At 41.8% G+C, this 14110-nt stretch overlaps 1 protein-coding gene across 1 annotated transcript in view; it reads right to left on the reverse strand.

Annotated features, from left to right (window-relative positions):
- Window positions 1–1520: 1520 nt before the first annotated feature.
- The window catches only part of AHCTF1 (AT-hook containing transcription factor 1), a gene marked incomplete at its 5' end in the record, with an annotated part of 36982 nt that continues 24392 nt past the window's right edge, over window positions 1521–14110 (reverse strand). Inside the window, 12 exons of the mRNA XM_084261083.1 lie at window positions 1521–2154; window positions 2724–2824; window positions 3059–3192; window positions 3896–5696; window positions 6843–7027; window positions 7474–7580; window positions 8458–8563; window positions 10294–10726; window positions 11586–11780; window positions 12656–12851; window positions 13348–13443; window positions 13905–14055. Of these exons, the coding sequence (XP_084117209.1) occupies window positions 1962–2154; window positions 2724–2824; window positions 3059–3192; window positions 3896–5696; window positions 6843–7027; window positions 7474–7580; window positions 8458–8563; window positions 10294–10726; window positions 11586–11780; window positions 12656–12851; window positions 13348–13443; window positions 13905–14055 (3698 nt within the window). The 3' untranslated portion in view covers window positions 1521–1961. The remainder of the gene's footprint in view (window positions 2155–2723; window positions 2825–3058; window positions 3193–3895; window positions 5697–6842; window positions 7028–7473; window positions 7581–8457; window positions 8564–10293; window positions 10727–11585; window positions 11781–12655; window positions 12852–13347; window positions 13444–13904; window positions 14056–14110) is intronic.

Here is a 14110-nt window from a genome sequence, read left to right on the forward strand (position 1 = left end):
AAAATTACTATTACAAGCTTTTAGTAAGTTAATTCCCATGCCAATTTTGTTGTTACTATTGCTTTCTTTTTTCCACCTCAGCACTGGCAACTGAGGATAATTCAGCTGAGCTGGTTATAAGAGAGGATAAAATTACTACAAATTATAAAAGACATTAGCCAAGGTTTTAATTTGTTCTGTCATTCCTATAAATAGCAGGCATATATTAAAGCCCCACTAAGCAATCTTTACTGGTGTTTCAGTCACTTCTATTTCATCAGGAACGGGATCACTTTATAAACAAACACCCTTGGTGGGCTACACAAAACATCCTCAGATTTGACACCCATTTCCTATTCCAGTTTTGAGAGTTTGACCTTTTACCTCATCTTATGAGTTATTCCCTGCACTTCTGTACAATGTGAATTAAAAAAAAAAACCCTAAACAATCAAGAAAATCACTGTTACTTCCCCCTGTCCCCTTTTGACCATATTTATACTGTAGCTTAAATAAAAAAATATTCAGCTTAAATAATTACTGCCCTGACAGAAAGGTCTCCTTCAAAGTGACACTTTCACACTGTGAGCATTTGGCCATTTTTAAGACTTCAGTCATGAATCCTTCCCAGGAGAAAAATCTCCTTGTGCATGCAGCTCCTTCTCAAGAAGGACCTGTTCCCAGATAGAAAAACAATGGCCCCAGAAGACACTTCTCACAAACATAGTCTGTTATTAACACATTCAGCCATTATGTACAAGGTATTAGTTAACCAATAAATTATTCCTTAGAGTAACTGTAGAGGGTTTTGCTAATTGAAAAGTTTAATGTCAGGTTCCACCATTCTGTAGTCTTCAAAGTTGCATCTATATATAAATTAACATACATAAAAATAATCCATTGTCTAAAAGACTGCACACCAAAATAGTACTTCCACGTCTGCTTTTAAAAGAATAGCTTTTTGAAATCATTTTTACAAATTGTAGCTTCATAGGGACATTTACTCCATAACCCAAGATTGTTCATGAAATAATTCTTCAAAAATACGGTTCGTAACTAAGATTTCTGAACAGTTTTGTACCTTTTTCAGACCGTTATGTTCTTTACCATCAGGGTTTCAGTGCAGTAATATGCAGGCTTCAAAGTGCTGCAGAATATGCTTACAGACAGTAATTATTTCAGTTATAATAGCATTCTTCCTAAGCTTGTGAAAAAAACTTTTGGCTCAAGTATCCCTTTAAATTGGAGATGGTACGGTATGTGTCACACCCTCTATACAGATCATTTTTTGCTGACAACAAATTGTAAAAAACCCAGAAACATCTGAGGTGGTGATCTAGTTTTACGAACCAAGGAGCAGCTTTCCCAAAGTGTAAGACAAATACAAAAAGAAAATTATATTGCACAGCTTAAAATACAATTGTTTACATTCTGACTCCAACCCAGTGCAACTCAACTGTGAACGTCCAGAATCACCAGTTCGCGTTGTGAGCCCAATTATTTCTGCCAGAAGGTCAAACTTTAGACTAAAACTTAAACTAGTATGTTGTAAAGGTTTACTTGTCACAGGAATTCTAAGCAAACTTTTAAAAAGCTTTTGGCCTCCCTCACTTCTGAGGGTCAGCAAACAAACGTTAAAACGTTCTGAGCCATACAGGCCATTCAACCCACTATTCCCTCAAAAAGCTATCAGACAGTAAGCATATTGTGAAGGATACATTTTTTATTTAACATTCCTAAAATAAGCTGTATTTACATATTATATAAATGTATGAATTCTTAATATAAAATAGAAAACTGCATTGACTGAGGAAATCACACTCCATATGGAGTTACTTATTGAAGACAATTTGTTTATGAAATTTTACAATAATTTATATAAATTATCTCTTCCAAATTAGATGAATTTTTTTTCTTTTTAGTAATCCACACAATTCTGATGACTTTACAAACAGTGGTGTACATTATAAACTTAAAAAAACAGTTACAGCTTCTTCCGGCGCACAACTGGCTTAGGGAAACTAGAGAGTCTTTTTCTGCTCTTTCGCAGAGTCCTCTCTGCTGCATCTGCAGTTTCTTTCTGTTTGCCTTTTGTTCCACCCACTGGAGTTGCAAAAGGAGAGATGAATTTGATTTCCACTGGTGGAGGTGACCAGGGGCCTTCTTTTCTTGTGGTTCTGAGAAGAGAGAGAAGTATCAAAATGATGGGTTAGTACCAGCAGGGTTTTTTTAGTGAAGAAAAAAACAATTCACCCATGGAATGATGAAATCAATGCCAAAGAATTATTTCTGGGGTTCTCTGTAGATAGGATCAGGGTAGCAAAGGTGTGTAAATATGCTTCCTTTGGTTTTTGTTCCTTCTCAGACTGTCCCAAGCCTTCTCTGTCACTGTGCATGTGAGCTGTCAGAGCCAGCCCCTCCACCCCCAGAATTTAAGATGCAAATGTCTTAAAGCAGCTTTCCAGAAGGAACCGGAGAACAGGCCCAGAAACAAGAAGTTCTCTTCACTCATTGTCTGACCCCCTTGTTGCAAAGCACATTATCCACTGGCCCTTTCTGTCCCCTCCCTCTTCTGTTTCCATTAGAAAACAGAACTCTTCAGGGGAGTAAAAGCTACACATCAGAGTGGCCAGCTGGACAGGCTCAGAAAGTTGGAGCAGAACTGTACAGCCAGGCGAGGACTCTACAGCTGAATCACTACCACAGGAAAGGCAGGGGACTAAGTGCTCACAAAAAAATTCCATACCTGCTTGCTTTCTTCTGGTTTGATTTTGCAGTTCTACCTCTTTTCAACTTTTCCTTTCCCACAGATGTGGTATCCTCCTCCTCCTCTTTAGCTGGAAGCTCCTAAGTTCAAGGCAAAACAATACTTGTGTATTCATGACTTCAGTAAATCCAAATCAGTTTTTTGTAGCTAGTTTTCATGAAGGAACAGAAAACACCAAATTGTTAAGTGATTCATTGAAAGCTCTCTTTTTAGATATACTTTCAAGGAAAAAGGCAAGGCATTGCAAAGTGTGAATTGAAAAAGCAGAACAGAGCAAAAATTAAGAACGTGAGACAACCAGAGTTTTTACTTACCGGTTCCTTCATGGTTTGGGAAACACTAGATACATTTTTCCTCCTTGACCTCAAAAGAGGGGGTGAAAAGACAAACTGAGAAGACAAGTCTGGGTCTAAATCCTTAAGCTGCACAGGATGGTCTGCTTTTCCTGCTAGAATGACAATGTATTGTTAACATGCATGTACGTTATACATAAAGGACAGTGATGTTAAATTACAGACAATAACAAAAAGCACTACAGCTTATTGAAATCAAAGGTCCAATCACATTTATAAACACTGTGGAGGTATCTTCCCCTAGTCACTGCCCCTCGGGACTCATTCTGCAGAAAACTATGAAACAAAAGACAAGCAGTGATTTTACCTGCACTTCTGTAATCAAGAGGCACCAACAGCCCTGACATGTACTCTCATAAGACAATCCCTATGCACAGCAGCTTTGCTAACAAAGTATATGCCCACAAAAAACAACCAGGTAATTAAACCGCTGTTTAGTTTGTTGCCAGATGCAGCTCAATTTAAGTTAAAAACCGAACAGAATTTGGAAGCACATCCCCTTCGTTTCTCCACTGGGGGGAAGAGATGGCACCCAGTTTTCAAAACCAATAGAAGTTAAGCTCACGACAAGAATTCAGCTTCAATTTCACTTCATTCTACTCAGCTCAGTATCTTCATCTATTTCCACTACAACGAGCCAGCCAGCTGTGCAGAGCTCAGAAGATGAATTACCTTTTCCAAACTCTTCAGTTTGCACAGCTATGCTCTTTACAACACTGAAATCCCTCCACGGTCCATTTTCTGTGGTTTACACAGTGGCAACGTGCCCTGTTTTGCACAGAAGCATAATGCACCTACCTTCAAATTGCTTTGTCAGCTTTGTGAGAGGTGGTGAGAAAAGGAAGGACTCATTTTCCTCAGCAGACAGCTTCTGATGCCCAGCAGCCTTGCGGGATCTGGTTCTTGGAGTGCGATCTGGTAGAGTCCTTGTTGTCTCCTCATGTCCTGCTGGGTTTACAAGCAGCAAAGGACTGCCACCAGGTCCCTGGGGAAAGGCCTCCTCCCCTGTGCTCTCCTCCGGTACTGAGCGTCTCTTCCTGCCCCGACGCCCTGTCCTTACTGCAGCCCTGGGTGTGGTTGGTTCCTCATTGGGCTGCGCAGGTGTTTGTTCACCAGTAACTGTTTTGCCTGGTTTAGCAAGTGGAGTTCTTCTTGCTCTTTTCCCAGGGGTATCAAGGTGTTCCACTTTCTCACCTGACTCTGTGTCTGCCAAGAGGTTTTGTGTTCCCTTCCTAGCACTTCTTCTAGGGGTAACAGGAAGTTTAAATTCTGTTTGAGGAAGCGATGATTTGGACAGATCAAGGTCAGAATTCTCTGAAACTTCTGATGAACTCATCTTTCTCCTCCTGCTTCTTTTACTTGGCACAGGTAAAAGAAGTTGGTCACTAGGCTGTACCTCTTGATCCTTGGCAATATTCTCAGTAGATGGTAAATTAATGCTTTTCAGTTTTCTCACACTTCTGCTGGGACTGACTGCTGGTTTTATCTTACGACCAGTGTCAATCTGGTCAGTTTCTTGATCTTCTACTGAAGTTTTTCCTTCTCTAGTCCTTTTGGAAGGAGAAGAAATACTGCTACGTTCAGCAACAGGCATTTCTTCACTAATCTCTCCCAAGAGTTTAGATGCAGCTTCCTTTCCTCTTCTCAAGCCTCTTCTTGGAGTCACAGCTACAGACTGTGTACTGACAGGCAGTGCTTGTCCATCTGAATGGCTGCTTTCTACTTTTTCTACGTTAGTCAGTTTAGGCTTCCGACCTCTCCTAGGCGTAACAGGTGTCACAGGTGTTTTCTCATCTTGAGTGTTGTCTTCTGTGTGAAGACTAGAAGTCTCAGTTGCTTTTGTTCGCCTGGTACTTCTCCTAGGAGAGAGTCCAAACAGAACTGGTTTGTCCATCTTCAGTAGTTGTCTAGTTGGATCGTCTGCTGAGGGAATACTTCTACTCAGTTGTCCCCTTGTGCGTGTTGTTCTAGGAGTGATGACATAATCTACTTGATGCCTGCTGGTTTCATGTTCCACACCTTCTGGCACAGTTATTAAGGGAGCTTTTGCCTTGTGGAATCTAGTTCTTTTTTTACCTATGGTTTCATGAATAGATTGTTCTACAACTTCAGTAAATTCTTTACTTCTGGTGTCTTTGATTACATCCAGCAAGTTCTCAGCAATAGCTACCTTAATGGGTTCAGGCACATATGGGAGTGACTCTGCAGTATTTTGAGACTCCTGATCACTTGTTACAGTGGACACTGAGTTTGTAACGTGTTCTTGGTTTTCAGCATTTTCTAAATTGCTTGCAGGTTTGTCCTCTGTTGTCGTGCCTGCCGGTTCAGAAGCATCTGCTGATGTAGGGTCTCCCACCTCTGTTTCACCTTCTTCTCCTTCCAAGACTAAAGTAAAATTACTCTGAGATAGAAAAAGCTCTCCATCTCCCTCGGCTGCATCACATTCACCATGTTGGTTATCGGCCAAATCGCATGCAAACCGCTGCTCTATAGTATCACAGCTGTACTGAAGGCTGCCCGATGGATGTAGTTCGCTATATGGTGATATTCTGGGTAGTTCTGCTGAGGCTTGTGCCTCATCTGCACCATCTTCAAGAACCTAAAGTTAAAAAGTGACTGTTAATGCATTATTAGTTACCAGGCTGATTAACTTCCGACTGAGCCGGATGAAACAGAGGACACTGAAACGCTGCTTTTCTCTTTCAGATCACCCCTGAATGTACAGTTAGACACATACAACGCATTCCCTACTACAGAGCAAAACGTATGCATGTGAGGGTCAGAGAGCAGAGCATTCTGTGTATGCAACCCACATGCTCCATTTCTGGCAGTTCTGTTCAGGGTTAACGATTCACCACCACTCTGAACACAGCGAGCAGTTCTACAATACAAGCTATACATACAACTGGCAGGAATCACCAATCGCAGTGCTTCCTGGACTGACTCCAAATGCACACAGAGTGACTGGTTTTATATCTAATAGGGTAAAGCACCATCATGCCCCCAAACATAATGACATTTTGGTCACAACAGTTGTGACTGTCACATTTAGTAAGACTGGCTGGCTATCACCTCAAACACCACTGCACTTTCAGGCACCACTTGGATCGCATGACACATTTACTCTAAATACTTCCACCTCATGTTTTGTAGTTCCCTGTATTGAGCAATTACTCTTTCCTTCCAGACCCAAGTGAGATACATAGCAGGTACTACTTTTGTTCTCAGCATAAAAGCTTGAGTATTTCAAATGACCCAGGGCATCGAGACAGCTTACTGCACATGTGAAGACCTGTGCTGAACCCTCGAAGTTACAGTGCTTGCCAAAGGCAGCAGAAGGAAGAAGCCCCTCAACAGGAGTCTCCCTCCACCAACTCTGCTTATGTTCTTGCCTCCTGCACCTTGTCAAAAGCTGCTCAGTCACCATACTACAGCAACATGCCACACTTCGAAACTAAGTTCAAAAAATACTGGTCTGCATCATTCCTTTTATGCTTGTCAGTCTGCTAACAAAAAGGCAGTAAGCTCTCAAAGGCCCAAGGCTTGACAAGGTCTGTTCTGTGGTGCACGTACTGAAGACGCGGAGGGAAAAACAAAAGAACTACCAGCCCTCAGGCAGTTAACTGGTGTTAACCAGCTACAAGAAACCGAGGCAGTTTTGTGTGCATTCTGTCAGTAAGACAGCACTGTCTGCAGTTTGTGAAGTGTTTTCTATTTGTAGAAACTGGGAAAACAGTTTACTTACGGTTGTTTCCTGAGTTTTAGGAAGACTGTTAGAAATAGTTACTACTTCTTGTGGTAGAGGAACATTTTCTTTGACTTCAGCAGCTTCTAGGTTACTTTCTGTGGGTAAATCCACACTCTTCCTCTCAAGGAGATTTTCCAAAGGATGACTGACCACATCCTCACTGTCAAGGATACTTATGACAGCTGGAAGAGATTGATGTAATTTTAACTGACCTGCTATACAAGTACCACAGGTTTAAGTCCACAGCGAACATCATCAGAGCAAAGAAAGGGTGGCTACAAAGGCACATTGCCAGCTAACTATTCTTCACAGCCTGAATAGCAAGGATGCATCATCTTTTAAAACACTAACTCAAGCAGTGGAACTCACAGCACACAAATTGGTAGTGATGTACAGCATTAAAAGAAATACTGATCTCTCCCTCTAACATTGCAACTTCTACCAGGGACACTGACTATACTTTTTCTACAAGGACTTTCTCTGAGGAGAGTATTGTCTCTAGAGATTAATGGAAGATAGCAGTAACATGCTAGTGCTGCTTCAACCTGAGACACCTGTAGTAGTATGGCAACCACATATTTTGCTTCAGGAGTTCAGCCACAGAACATCTCCAACATACTGTACGTACATTCACTGTCTGCCTCCGGCAACTCAGAAGTCTCTGGATTTGTTCCAAGTGGTATGGCTTTTTCTTCTGATGAAGAAGATTCTTTGGACTCCTGGTGCTTTGTTTCACTTCAAGAACAGAAAGAGAAATCATCATAAAACTTCAAAATGAACCTTGAGGAACTTTACAGTAAAATACCTTCTTATTGTAAAACTTTGAGTTTAAAAAGAGAAAAGAAATAGAAAAACATTAGAAATTCCTTTAGCAACAGGTACATATTGAATTTGTCACCCATTCTGTGCAATGAATCAAGTACTTCACATTCTTCATAACAGGATTATATTGAAGAATAATAAAATTGTCTCCTGTAGAAGAGTGCACTGCTACATCGGTGGTTTAGAACAAAAGGAACCAAGACAAAGCTTTGTCCCAGTGTATGTTACCACTTGAAATTACAGGTTTTTTCACTAATGTTCTTTCTTTATCACTAAGCAGTTTTTAGAGTATCTGCTAAAACTGCTTCCCTTCCCACAAAGAGATGCTAATTGAGCACACACAGAGAAAATACAAATTAAGTGTGTAAAATACTGCCAGAAAGTATTCAGACTCCAAAATAAACCTGCTACAGTTACAGGAATCTCAAGTGTAATGTTTAGCTACATACTTTTCAGACAAAAGCAGGGCTTATTCACAGATCTACTTAGTAACCCTCAAACTGTACAACGGTGTATACAGCCTGGTGAATGCAGTCTTTATCACTGTACTTTGGGGTCTGCAATGATTTGAGAAAAAAGGCTCAAGTTGACAGCTAGACAATTTGAATTCTGTTCATGCCAACTCAGTTCTGTTCACAGACAGGAAGGAGTAGAAAAGCTGGTATTTTCCAGACCACGGGAAAGAATCAATACCAGGTCAAAGTCACAGTTTTCAAACAAAGGTAAGGCAGTTTTCAAATGCAGTTACACCCTGGGTGAACCCAAAGACCTTTCTATTTTATACACTTACCTTTCATTGACAGTCGCAGAAGTAGCAGCCTCAGCAGCAGCTTTAAACACCAATTTACTATCCTCAGGAAGGGACAGACATTCAGCATTTGATTCATCCACAAATCCTACAAAGACAGGCAGACAGATGACTTCTCTGGTGCATCATTCCCATGTTAACGTAACTTCTAAAATGCTCATGATTCTGAAAGTTAAGCCTCTATGAATTTCATCTAGGATAGCGATCTAACAACATTATGCTACCAAGAACTCAAATGTACAGAAGGTCTGAAGTCTCCTTTCCAGTAAAACAAGTCTGATGTGCAGTTTCAGTCAGGAAAACAAAACAGCCATAGACAGACTGTTTAAACACTAAACTCGACATGTTACTGACCTAATACAATAAAAACTTCCTAAGACAGCCCTCCTTCTTAAAACTGGATAGCAACTTTCCTCACTTCTCTTCGTATCTTTATCTCATTCCAGCAAAGCTTCTTTCCTTCCATGATTCCATTTCCCCTCTTCTACAAGAATGCAAAGGTCTTTTCTTGTTCTTTTCTCCAATGATTGACTGGTGGTGTTGAAACCTGACTGCTTGCTAACCTGTGCTTATCTCAACTGGTTCAATTTTAGAAACGTCCTCCCTTTTCTTCTCTGTTTCTACTGTCTGCTTCCTCAGAAGCAGCAACTACCTCTGCAGACAGCATGCAGGATTTCCGTTGGCTGAGGCCAAACAAGCGCTACACTGGCTGCCCTCTAATGCTTCCAGAGTACCTAAACTGTACAGGACTGACATGGTTTAGTGGGAGCTAGTAGTAATAGGTGAATGGTTGGACTGGATGATCTTTTAGGTCTTTTCCAACCTTGATAATTCTGTGATTCTGTGATTGCATCACAGCCCAGCAATGACAAGTTTCCTTCTAGGGTTTTTCTGCATCTGTACCTGGGCACTCCCATCACTTAAAATGAAAAGAAGCTGAGGATCTTCAATAGTTCAACTCTTTCTCCAGGATCACCTCAGTCTAAGCACTGAATCGGGATGCACATGATGCAGTGACACTGGAGTACACACTCACTGCTATGAACTGTTCCAAGACCTCAGACATAAAACTGACGTTTGGAATAGCAAGCTTTCTTATACAAAGAGTTGAATGCACTAAGCTCCGTTTGTCAAATACTGACTGTAGCTGTGTTTGCACATCTTCACCCTGTTCTTGCACCACTTTCATTCCTAGCTCTTCACCACTGATCACAAACTCCTGAACTACATCTCTTCCAATCTGCCAGCAGACCTACACATACAAACACATCCTCAACAGCTGGACTGGCCTGAACGAGTTGGATTGAGCTCAACTGCCAAACACCAGCTGAAATGGGTTTGGGAAAGGCTGCATAAACTGCTGAGCCAGCAAAATGAGCAAGTACAGCTGAAACAAGAAGCAGATACACAAGCAGACTCACTTTCAGAAGTAAACTATTAAACTGAGCACTAACGATGTGGCAACAACTGGAAGAAAATAAATACAAAAATCTATCTAGTGAAAGCACCCCGCAGCCTACAGAAGTACCCCTAAAAGAGAGCCAGAAGCCTACAGTTTAACTTCTATCCCTCTCAGAACTCCCAGAAATCACTGCTGCCTCTCAGCTATGAGTACATGCAAGAAATATCAGTCAAAACCAGTACACATGCTTAACGTCCACGAAACATAAAAAAGGACTTGAAATACAGTAGCAAGTTGAAAAGCCTAGGACAAGGAAGCATTAACTGAAACATTAACTGCTGCACTCAGCAGTAATTTAACCCTCTGGAAACAGCTAAAAAATTTGGAAGCTTAGCTTATCACAGGACAAAACATACCAGCTTCTTGTCCTAGTTCTGATGAATCCAGTTGTTCCATCTGGAAAGGTTTATCTTCAACCATTTCACTGTCATCTCCCTTCTCTGATTCTTGAAAATCAGCAATTTCTTCAGTGGAAGAATTAGCTGGTTTAGCAGCTATGAAGATGACATCATCTTCAAAATCTCCAGGTGATTTTGCATCATGATACTCCAAAGTAGTTTGGTCTGACCTGGCAGAGAAGTTACTGTTCTCTTTGCTGACATCCATTTTCTCCAAACCATCCCCAGGTATGCTTTCTGATGACTCTTCCAATTCAGCACGATCATCCTCCTCAGGATTGCTTAGAGTAAAGAGAGTTGGTTTATCTCTACTTCCAGACCAAGCACCCTCCACCACTCCATGATGATGCTCAGATGAGGCTCCAGGCAGCAGCACTTGATCATCTTTTACCTTAGATTTTAAAAAAACAAAAAAAACCCATTCATGATAACAACATACATATGCTTTTTTGTCAAAACATACACAACTGTCACCTTCACTGGCTATGAAATTAATTATCAATCTATCACTATCTTGGCTTTTAGAGCTGAGTGTAATAATTAATCATACTTCTGACTGCTTATTGAGTTTCCACAGCGTTGGAGAAATAAGATGAAGTGGCTCTTGTACGTACTTGCCTGTACTATCGTATCAAGCTATACATCGGGTTCACTACTGTGTTTTCAAGGAAAGGGAGGCTTTGCATACTCAATATCTCTCTTTGCTGATGCTGGCACGCACTACCTCAAGAACTGTAGCGGTCACTATGCCTGTAGGATGGAACAAGTAAATTAAGCTGGCCACCCTGCTCTATTAGTAAGAAGCTGATATATCAGAGAGAGCGAGCGCACGCGCGCGGGGGCCGCCTGTTATAATTCAGAAGCTCTCTATAAGAGGCAGTCATCGTTATAATAAAAGCAGATGATGACAATTCCTTAGTACATATACAGAAAGATCACATGTGTAGATTAGCACATGGCCCCGTTCTGCTCCCAGTTTCAGTACGTTCATTTGGAATCACAGCTCCTAACAATGCCAAGTAAAGACCTCCAAGGTCATGGGCATTTCTTGTGAGTATGTTGCTGTAGGCACGAGGCGTTACAGAAGCTCTGCCCTGGCTTTTTTGACCAAATTCAAGTCTGCCGTTCTGAAGCACAATCCCTATTCGCAATGTAAGGACTTTTGGCAAACTGGGAAAAAAACCATCCCAATCAGATCAGAGTCAGTAAGGCCTTTAACTGTAACAATCCCTAAGTGCAGCCCTGCTTACCTCAGCAGTCCATGTGGCATGTGAGTTCTCTTCCCGGAAAGATATTCTTGGCTCCTTTGCCCGTACAGGAGAAATGGATTGTCCTGGAGATGCAGAGGGAGTCGCTAGGGGTGTGGTGCGGAGGCTGGATCTCAGAATAGACTGAGGGGTGAACCCAGAAAAGCCAGGAGCTGATGTGGCCAAGGCTTTAGCTCGCTATGAACAGAGATAAAACCACTCCATTTAAACCACGGTTGACTCATTAAAACCATGTTAAGTTAGTTTAAGTTACAGAGTCTGTGCCAGCAGCAAGGACAAAGGTTTGCCTCTACGCTGCTCTTCTTCCAAAGGTAGAAAATCATGAAGGACAAACCCCAGGCTTTTCACGTTTCTCCTTGCCTCTTTCTTAATGCCAACATAAAATGTTTCCAACTGACTACCTGACAGAACACAGATAGGGCATCTTCTTGTCTGCAATGGTATCTCCCCTCCCGATGAGTTTTGCAATATCTATGCTGCTCTTCTAAAAGGCACACAGCTTCACATGGCACCCCAGACACAGTGACTGAGCACGCTGCCATGCGAAGCACCACCCAGCACAGCAACAGCCAGAGCCGATTCCTTTACTAATCAATGGATCCATCTGTGTGCCAGACGAAAATAAGTGACCCTGCTGTAGAAGTCCCCACCCAGCTTCAGCGAGGAGCATTCAGGTCTTCCTTCCTCAGCTGAAGGTGATTTCACAGTATGGAAAGGGTTTAAAAGCAGGATCATTTAAGCGACAAATTGCATCTTTCAAAATCTAAGCATATTGAGAAGTCCAACTTGGACTTCCTTTGTTCTATCCAGTAAAAACAAGCTTATTTCACGGAGCTCTGTGACAACAGGCGTGCTGTGATTTAACTACAACTTAACTTCCCCTCTTCCAGACCCGTCCCCACCATGCTGCTTCCAAAAGGATTGCCTATACAATAACCACAAGCGGGCTGCAAATGCTCCACCTTTGGAACCCAGCAGTTTGTGTGTTACCTACTGTGGGGTTCACAGGCTTTTGGGGTGGCTGGTTGTTCCTGGTTTTTTAAAATACAGACCTTAACCACAAGTGGAGTCTCCAGTAAATTCAGGTCTGATGTGCGGGGAAAATTCACTGCTGAGATGGAGCTGTGCAGACTTGGTTGCAGTGGGCTGGATGCCATGAAGGAAGTTGAGGCTCTGCGTGATGACTGCCAGTGACCACCCTGTGCTACAGGACATGAAGGAACAGGACGAACCACCAAATCCAGCAATCTGTTGAGAGAAACAATTCAAAATCCATCGATTGATGAAAACATTGATGCTGCATTCAAGAAATCTGGGGTGAGATGTAACAAAAACATTCAACAAACAAGAAATACGGGTGACCCCTCACTGCAGGGGTGATGTATCAGGCCCATGGACAACCTACACGCATTTTCTTTTCAATTATTTCCTCACATTTCTGACTGAATTTCCTAAAGCCCTGCCTCTGAGGCAAAAGGAATCCAGTTTTAAGTTGCACAGGTAACAATTCTCATGTCAGAAGAAAATTCATCTACATTTCAATGCTGGGACCACTTTGAATTCTCCACTGTGTTGGTGTCCCTAAGTTGACCTGTTCCATAACAGATGGAACACAAAATGCAAACAGAACACTCAGCAAACACAGAAAGTCCATACACATGTATATACACACACAGAGACATGCTTACAGTGCAACACAGAAGCAGCAACTTTTTGAAATACTCAGCCTGGAGACGTACTGTACCTGGAAGATTTTTGTGCAAGTTTTGAAACTGGTGTCCCAACAAATGCATCGGGCACCTCTGCATCAGAAAGATGATGGGGTTCGGTAGCTCCAAGGCTGGAATTACAAGAAACGTGTAAGTGACTTTCATTCCCCTGAAGCCCAAACATACTGGAATTCACATTTATTTCACCATAGCTTTGGGTAACTCCCAGCATTTCTTCCATTCTGTATAATTCTGACTATTTTTAACTAAATCAGGCAGAAATGAGGCCAGAATAGGGCAGAAAGAGGTAATAGATTACAGTTTGATGGCACAGTCACATCCATCAAAACCTCTACACCAATGGGTTGATGGTACTCATGGCTTTAGCTTCATGGAATCACAGCATGTTAGGTGTTGGAAGGAACATTGAAAGATCATCTAGTCAATTTGGTTTCAGATATCTAAAACTCTGAAAGCATGTAAAATAGGCGAAGAAAACCTCTCTCTTCCAACATTACTTATGACGACTTTTCCCCTCCCTCTCTTTCCAAGCATCTAGCTCAAGACACAACATTTTTAAAAGGCTGCTTACCTATCACATTGTGAAACGTGGGCTTTCCGCTCATTTCCGATACACACTTCTCCAATTTTGGACAAAACGTTACTGATGAATGTTGCCCTTGTATGCACGTTTCCTGCATTAGCTTTCTTTGTTACTGTTGATAATGGTGTTGGTCTTGAGACTGTGAAACAAGAGGGAACGGGTATCAGCCCTGAGTCATCCAAGTGAGTGATGGT

This window comes from Gallinula chloropus, assembly GCF_964237585.1.
Source record: "Gallinula chloropus genome assembly, chromosome: 3".
Taxonomy (NCBI): domain Eukaryota; kingdom Metazoa; phylum Chordata; class Aves; order Gruiformes; family Rallidae; genus Gallinula; species Gallinula chloropus.